The sequence below is a fragment of the Myotis davidii genome, unplaced genomic scaffold (genome assembly GCF_000327345.1).
Source record: "Myotis davidii unplaced genomic scaffold, ASM32734v1 scaffold376, whole genome shotgun sequence".
Classification (NCBI taxonomy): domain Eukaryota; kingdom Metazoa; phylum Chordata; class Mammalia; order Chiroptera; family Vespertilionidae; genus Myotis; species Myotis davidii.
The window spans coordinates 3,459,763-3,468,735 of NW_006288121.1; the positions used below are offsets into that span (position 1 = coordinate 3,459,763).

The following is an 8,973-nucleotide window of genomic DNA, read 5'->3' on the forward strand; positions in this document are numbered from 1 at the left end:
GTGTACCTGGCGTATAAGACGACCCCCCACTTGGAGGCATATTTTTCAGGGCCAAAAAATCGTCTTATACGCCGGCAAATACGGTAGTGCCAAGAAGGTGAGCAAACATATTAAGAACAGTATGCCATATATGCCAGGTCCCTTGAAACAACAAGGATGGACCGGCTCTCAGCAATGGGCTGTACCTGAGTAATGGTCAGCCCTCTTTGGTGGGACTCACACTCTCCTGTTTAGTATAGTCTTCTCTTGTGTACCCTAAAATTGGCCTTAGTCCTCAGTTGCTTGACCTGGTACTTACAGTTTGTTGTTCTCATAGTATAGTTAAAGAGGAAAACATTTATTATATTCATGTCTTGATCAAATATTAAAAAAACAAATGTAGACCAAGAAAACTGGGAGAGGAGGCTTCCTTCCCCCCTCTCCCCACCAGAAGTGAAGAATATTCCTACAGTTAAAGAATTTCCAGTCGTCGTAACTGGTTTAGCTCAGTGGATAGAGCGTCGGCCTGCGGACTCAAGGTTTCCAGGTTCGATTCCATTCAAGGGCATGTATCTTGGTTGTGGGCACATCCCCCGTGGGGAGTATGCAGAAGGCAGCTGATCGATGTTACTCTCTCATCAATGTTTCTAACTCTCTATCCCTCTTCCTTCCTCTCTATAAAAAATCAATAAAATATATTTAAAAATAAAAGAATTTCCAGTCTTTATACCAGGTTTTCTGAAGGAGACCTAAGATACATTAGTAATTTGCTTTCCATATACTGTTTAAAGTCCATGTCCAAAGTATGCTGTGGAGAAGTGTGTGCACATTGTTTCCTTTATTCCTTGTTCTAGATTTCTTTTATATAAAAGCTTTCAGTGCTCTTTATGCTTCATAACCACTGTTTCTTTTTCTTTTTTTTTTTAAATATATTTTATTGATTTTTTACAGAGAGGAAGGGAGAGAGACAGAGAGTTAGAAACATCGATGAGAGAGAGACATCGATCAGCTGCCTCCTGCACATCTCCCACTGGGGATGTGCCCGCAACCCAGGTACATGCCCTTAACCGGAATCGAACCCGGGACCCTTCAGTCCGCAGGCCAACGCTCTATCCACTGAGCCAAACCGGTTTTGGCACCACTGTTTCTTTAGGTTCACATGGACATCCTTCCATCCCTCCTGGATGGAAGTGATTTCACTTATTAATGATAACAAAGATTTTTGAGTCTACACATTGCCAGGCATTATGCATGTACTCTTCTCAATAAAGTGTCTTTGTTTTCCCTACGCTCTTAGGTATCCTCCTTCATTGATACTAAGTTATGGAATCTTTTCACTAACATGTTGGGGATTTTTTTGGCCCTACCTATGGTGCTAACAGTTATTAAGGGTTCCCAGCATTAACCATTCTAAATAAACATATTTCAGAAGTAGTGACTAAACAGTGTCAGACATTTGTGGAGTCTTTGGTGACTCATGTTATCTGCTTAACATGATATGATGTTAATGAATTGAGTTTTAATGTAGAGTGGTTTAGATGTTTGAATACACCACAAAACTCTACCTGGTAAAATTAATAACTTCCTTTTTATCTCTTTTGAAAGCTTCTCATTTAGATAAATGCAATAATTTAAAAACAACTACTACCAGATAATTTTTGCCCGTTCAGAAAATTTGGGAAATTGGTCATTTAGGATAATAAAGAATGCATTCCCATTTTAGTTTATTATTAGTATTAATTTACTTTTGCCTGCCATCTTTATTAAATATATACTTTTCTGCTTTGGAATTATGTTAAAGATGACTTACCCTTTTCCTGATAATAGTCATTATGCACATCAGTTATTATGCTGTTGTACTACTTTGCATTTTGAATTTTTAGTATAGTGAGTCTAGTGTGTGATATGCAAACTAAGATAATTTGGAGACTACATCAAGAAATTTGAAGCTAATGTAAATATAAAGCCCTTGATAGAAGGAACCCTTCCTGAAAAAAAAGGATGTATTTCTGATTAGAGTAGGGTCTTTTGATCCTTTTTTTAAAAAATATACTCTGGGAGAGTCAAGTTAGCAAATACCACAAAAAGAATAGTACCTTACACTTCTATAGTCCTCTCACTAATGTTTTATTAAATCCTCATAGCCGCTCAAAAAGGTATGCAGAAATGTTAGTAATCTCCACTTATTGTTGAGGATCGAGCCCACAACCTGGCAAGTGTCCCGACCGGATATCAGCCCAGCGACTTTCTGGTGCTTAGGTCGAAGCTCAACCACTGAGCCACACCAACCAGGCAGGATCTTTTGGTTCTTACCAAGAGACTAAGGCAGCTCATAAAACTGGTAATTGTAACTAAAAAAGCAATCCAACTGGTATCTGATTCAGTCAAAAGATGACTGCATGAAAAAGGAGAATCAAAATGCTAAGGTGTAGCCTGGCCAGTGTCGCTCAGTGGTTGAGCATTGACCCATGAACAAAGAAGTCACTGGTTCAATTCCTGTCAGAGCATATGCCTGGGTTACGTGCTTGATACCCCATAGGGGATGTGCAGGAGGCACCCAGTCAATCTTTCTGTCGCATTGATGTTTCTTCCTCTCTGTCCTTCCTTCCTCTCTCTCTCATCAATAGAAACACGTTTTTGTTTTTTTTTAAAGCTAAGATGCAGTACTAAGGCATCTAGATATCCATGTTCTTTGAGCACCACCCCACCAGAACTCTAAAATGTTAGTTCTTGCTCATATTTTTCTCTCTCCTCTTTTGCTGTCAGCTGTTACTTCTTGCTGCCAACAAACTGTCTCAAGATATTACTTTTTCTTCCTCTGTCTAATTAATTTTCCACTTCTAATCTTTTTTATGCTTAGTTGATCTTTTTGGAATTATGTCTAGAGTAAGAATAAATTGGCTCAGTGAAAGGCATTTTTAAGTATAAGGTACCTGAGATTTTAACATGTCGCTGGTAACATCTGGTCTTTCTGTTTGTTCGGATTTTTATTTTTTTAAGTTATGTGATAAGTAGCCAAGATTCCCAAGTATTTGACTTCTGGGGAGGCAAGAAAAAAATCTCACTATATTTTTATTTATGAATTGTATATTTTATGTATATAACACTAAATACATGACAAGTATCTATGATCATCAGGTAAAAATTATGACTTACCTTTTACTAAAGCTAATTGATGGTTAAATAGGACTTTACAGTACAAACTTACTGGCTTTGTATACATATCGTTAATAAGAGGAAAAACGAAACTCAGAAATTAACCAATTGATCTTAGACATTAAAGTCTGAACTGTGAAATATACCCTTTGAAATAATGGAAAGCAAGGACAGGCATGATTCTGCATCAAGAAGACTATGAATTTAAAGTCAAATTTTCTTGCTTAATAAGTTGTCTAGAGGCTAGATATAATGTCAGAGTCTGAGTCTTTCCAGAAACATTGTTTATTCTCTGTAAGATTTCGCTTTTTATAACTACTATGTCATCTTGGTCTCTTGTGTGTAGTTAGTTAAACATGTCAAAATGTCCCACATCTTTTGTTCTGCTGTTACTCAACTACTTTATATTAGATGTGCTTCAATTCTTTGAAATTACTTTTCAGAATTTTGCTTTGAAATAACTATACAGTGATTTCATTTTATAAAAACTTAAGTTTGATTTCATTCATGAAAAAGAGTATGAAGTGTACTTTAAATTTTGTGGTTCTGTTAAATCTGAAGAGTATTTCAGGCTAGTAATAGCCTTCTGTGAATATAACAGTATTTTGTGTACAAGAAATTTGCTTCCAAAATGCGGCATTTTAAGGTTATCATATTCTTGGAAAGTGGGAGAAACTGTTCATATCAAAGAAGGCATTTTTATTACAATGGATTACGTAAGACTTTGGCCAGCCTCCTTAGCTTCATCTGTTTAAGGGTTCATTTTTGCTTGTTTGGCACAAGTCCCAGTAGAGGCCTTCAGAATTGTGGTTAGCAACATGAATGAATCACAAACTTTGGACCAGCTCTTCAGTTAGTAGAGCTGGCTTCCTGCCAAAAAGACAGTGCCTTATATGGGGTCAGAGCAAAGCTGTGATTCGTTGAGCCTTGCATTGTATAGAAAACATACTTGTAATGCCCGTTTGCTTCCTTTTAAAATAAAAACAAAACAGAAAAAGCAGCAGGCTTCCAAGTCTATCAATATAGAAAGTAACAAAATAGTGTGCAGGTTTTACTAATGACAGTAAATGGAAATAAGGCTCTGTGGAGTTAAAATACTGAGAATAGATGTTGGACGTTTTGACCTCCTTAGCATCCTATGATGTAAGAGACTAAAAAGCATGTTAGACATCTGTTGTCTACCTGCCCTTATTTTACAGTGATTTAGTAAGATTAAATAGTCATATGTTCACGTGGTTACCATGCCCCACTGGGTTTTGATACTGACTACATACTTGGAAATTAAAGCAGGAATAGTTAACTTTGAATGTTCTGGTCCTTTTTTTTTTTTTTAAATGGAGTTATGTAACTTCAAAAACTAAAATGTTGTAATGGTAAAACAAGTGAGAATGAAATTTGCTTTTCAGATAGTTATGAATTTTTGCTTATATTCGTAGGTTGGAGAAAATAGTTATTGGGTCTATCAGGAGGAAAAGTATTAAGATATTTTCAAATATAATTCACTTACCTTTGTAACTCTTTTTATTTAGGCAAATGCCCTATCTGGATCTTCTCTTAGTCAGGCACCATCTCATATGTATGGCAATAGATTAAATCCAAATTCTTCAATGGCAGCTCTTATAGCTCAGTCTGAAAACACTCAAACAGGTAAGTTTTCAAGAATTTTTAAACTCTAAAATTCTATCCCTCTTACCCAATGAAATTTTCCCCTCAATGGCTTATTTTAGTTGAAAAATCTAAAGGTATGCTTAATATAGAATTATGCCCTTTTTTTCCTTTACCAGAAGAATCACAGTTGGAAGTAAATAGTATGCTGTGCTGCAAAATAGTTATGTGCCTTTCTCACTTTCTGAAATGTAAATGTTTAAGCAGAGGCAACAGCAGGCAGGACTGCAACAATGTCTCATGTGACTTCTGTGACTGATGTGTTCAGTTCTCAGTTCTATTCAATGAAAGTAACATAACACTGGGCTTTTCGGTGAATAGCCTAAACCTTTATTTGCATAATTCATGAAATTGCATTACACAAACTTGGTTTAAAAAAAATCCTGTTAGAGAATTTCTACAGTGTTTAGTAATCCTATGAATTTTTACTAGTTGACATTTTTTAGCATTTGCCTCTTGTACTATTTTAATGAGTTGCTGGATTTGCTTTGTTTCATTCCATCCTTAAGGATTTGTTGACATGTCCAAGTAGTCATGCCTGTTTGGGGGAAGGGAATGGGTTTAGCAGTTCACCAAGAATGGATCAGTCATGTCTTTACCCTTTAAGGGTCAAAGGTTACCTGACTCAGAATAAGGGGAGGACAACCTTGAAAGAGGCCAGATAGGGTGATTTTTTAAGCAGCTAACTAGGAAATACAAGTTACTTTTCAAGCAGAGATATTCTGTTACTTCAGGAATATTTTGAAGAAATTAAATTTTTCCTTTTAAATACAGAATTCTGTGTTCCTACTTATTTTTGTCAATTTGGATATTTAATGTTATATTTAACTTTATTCTTGGTGTGAGGTTCCATGTAATTAATACATATATATAATTTTAATCTTGGTGTATGGCTCTATGTAATACTTTATGTGTAATTTTATTACTTCTCTTGGGTTGCAAAGTGTTAAAAAGTGTAAGGATTTGCTGTGATAAGCATGCAGATTACCTGTCCACCGCTGTGATTCATTACTTTAACTGTAGAAATTAAAAGTGGCTGAGGGCAGGGTACTGCAAATGCAAACCACACTTCTGTGCTGTAAAATTGAAAGGAATGAAAGAACAGAACATAATCCATGGCCTTCTACACCCACAGAAACGTGTACAGACAACGCCTTAGATGCCACAGTTCAGCAATTCTAAACTAGCAACATACTAAATCTTTTATTTTCATAGTAACTACAAAGATAGTGGTAAAGGTTTTATGTATGTTTTAGGGAAAAATCAGGGCAAGAGATTAAAACCTCTTATCTAGAGAGTTACTTTATCAGCTATGAAATATTTACACTGCAGATCAGGATCTTGGAGACAATAGCCGCAGTCTTGTTGGCAGAGGAAGCTCACCCCGAGGAAGTCTCTCACCAAGGTAAGCATTATTTACACTGCGAAGTATAGGCAAAAGAAACATTTTGCGATTGGAAACTTCTTTATCTCATATCAGCAGAGTGTACATTTGTGAGGCTATAAAAGCATTCTGAAGATAAAAAGCATGTCTGGACAGTCAAGAAAAATGATTCTGAATTAATTTGAATATTAATTTAAACACAGTTTTCTAAGCTTTTTTAAAGCTATAATTCTTTTAGATTTCCAATCAATTTGAAATCTCTTGTTTTTATTATTTATATATTTAGCTGCTGGTACTATTAATGTATTAATTTGGGTAATTCTCTTTGCTCATAAAATAGTCTTCAGATCTCTTACAGCTACAGAGTCAAGGCTTTCAACTTTGGCTTCCAATTTTAGTTCTGTTGTGGGCAATTTGCTTAAACCTTTAGTCTTTAGTTCCTAATTTAGTAAATGAAGTTCTTGTTGTTCATCTCTGAAATACCTCTAGTTCTTAGCATTGTTTGAATCAAAGTATAGCAAATGTGTTACATTATTTTTTGAAATTGTTTTAGATATTATATGGAAGAATTCAGGGACCATTTATTAGGACGCTCTTAACCAGAGTTGTACTGAAAGATTGAATTTCTCTTAGCACAATCTAAGTGCCCCAAATCATCTCTCTCAATGGGGAGAATAATAGTAGGAAATGTTGTGTCTGAGTTTTACTTATTTTATTCCACTTTCACCTTCTACACCTTCTCCTGGTTTGTTTTCTCTCTGTTCTCTAATTTTGTAAGTTCTGCCTCAAGTATGGAATTAGACTGGGTGAGAATGGAGAGCAGAAGGAGAAAAAAGCCCATTCTAGAAACTTTTTTCAACCATGGCAAACTAAAAATGTTCAACTATGGGAATTTTTTAAAATTCTGTTAAAAATTAAAATTATTAGCCCTGGTTGGTTTGGCTCAGTGGTTAGAGTGCCAGCATGGACCGAAAGGTCTCAGCTTCGATTTCTGGTCAAAGGCATGAACCTCAGTTGCAGGATCGATGCCATGCCCCAGTTGGGGAGGCAACCAGCCAATGTGTCTCTCTCATGTTGATGTTTCTCTCTCTCTCTCCTTTCCTCTCTCCCTTCTATTCTCTCTGAAAATCAATGGAAAGATATCCTCAGTTGAGGATTTAAAAAAAATTAAAATTTCTATGTGATAGCTGCCATGAGTATCAGTGTTACTGTATTTCTGATATCATCAGGGAAGTTCTGTTAAGAAACATATTTGTCATTAAAGAGATTAGTACAGCAACCTCTAATTTTGCTATTTTTTAGGTGGTAGTATATCCTAGCAGTGCCTTTTTTTCTACATAATTCCTTTTTTAAAAAAATTTATTTTTATTGTTGAAAGTGTTATAGATGTCCCCTTTTTCCACTCCATTGTCCCCTTTCTTTTCACTTCCTTCCCTCCTCAGGCCTTCACCACACTATTGACTGTCCATGGATTTTGCATATATGCATATAAGTTCTTTGGTTAATCCCTTCCCTTCTTCCTTCTGAGAATCAGCAGTCTGTTGCATGCTTTCATGTCTCTGGATTTATTTTGTTTGCCAGTTTATTCTTTTCATTAGATTCCACATATAAGTGAGATCATGTGATATTTGTCTTTCTCTATATTGCTTATTTCGGTTAGCATAATGCTTTCCAGTTTCTTCCATGCTGTCTCACAGGGTAAGAGATCCTTCTTTTTTATAGCTGCATAGTATTCCATTGTATAAATGTACCACAGCTTTTTTATCCACTCATCTACAAATGGGTACCTGGGCTGTTTCCAGGTCTTAACTATTATAAATAATGTTGTTATGAACATAAGCGTGCATATATTCTTTCTGATTGGTGTTTCAGGCTTCTTAGGTTATATTCCTAGCAGTGGGATTACTGGGTCAAATGGCAATCCCATTTTTAATTTTTTGAGGAAAGTCCACATTTGAGGAAAGTAGTTGTACCAGTCTGCATTCCCACCAGCAGTGTACTAGGTTTCCTTTTTTTCCACATCCTCACCAGCACTTGTTTGTTGATTTATTGATGGAAGCCTTTTTGCTGGCAGGTGTGAAGTGGTACCTCATTGTCATCATCTTAATTTGCATTTTTCAGATGATTAGTGATGTTGAGCTTTTTATCATATGTCTCTTGAGCATTTGTATGTCCTCTTTTGAGAAGTGTCTATTTAGGTTCTCTGCCCATTTTTAAATTGTATTATTTGTCTTCCTTTTGTTGACTTGTATGATTACTTTGTATGTTTGGAAATTAACACCTTATCAGATGTATCATTGGCACATATGTTCCCCTATACAGAGGGTTCCCTTTTCATTTTGATGATGGTTACTTTTGCCCTGCCAAACTTTTTATTTTGCTGTAGTCCCATTTGTTTATTTCCCCTTTCTTTCTCTTGCTATAGACATTTTATCAGGGAAAATTCTGCTACAAGGGATGTTTGATATTTTGCTGCCTACGTTTTCTTCTAGGATTTTTATAGTTTCACGACTTATATTTAAATCTTTTATGCATTTTTAGTTTATTCTTGTGTATGGTGTAAGTTTGTGGTCTAGTTTCATGTTTTTGCATATACCTGCCCAATAATCCTAACACCATTTATTGAAGAGACTATCTTTACTTCATTGCCTCCTTTATCAAATATTAACTGAATATAATGGCTTGTGTTGATTTCTGGGTTCTCTGTTCTGTTCCAATGATCTATATTCCTGTTCTTGTGCCAGTACCAGGCTGTTTTGATTACAGTAGCTTTACAGAATAGCTTGATA

The 8,973-nt window shown here is 35.7% G+C and overlaps 1 protein-coding gene across 3 annotated transcripts in view; it reads left to right on the forward strand.

The window, feature by feature from the left end:
* The window catches only part of MLLT10 (myeloid/lymphoid or mixed-lineage leukemia; translocated to, 10), a 239,114-nt gene that overhangs the window by 203,066 nt on the left and 27,075 nt on the right, over positions 1-8,973 (forward strand). For all 3 annotated transcript variants that reach the window (XM_006759926.2, XM_015561466.1, XM_015561467.1), the window contains 2 exons: positions 4,665-4,782; positions 6,133-6,205. In XM_006759926.2, the coding sequence (XP_006759989.1) occupies positions 4,665-4,782; positions 6,133-6,205 (191 nt within the window). The remainder of the gene's footprint in view (positions 1-4,664; positions 4,783-6,132; positions 6,206-8,973) is intronic.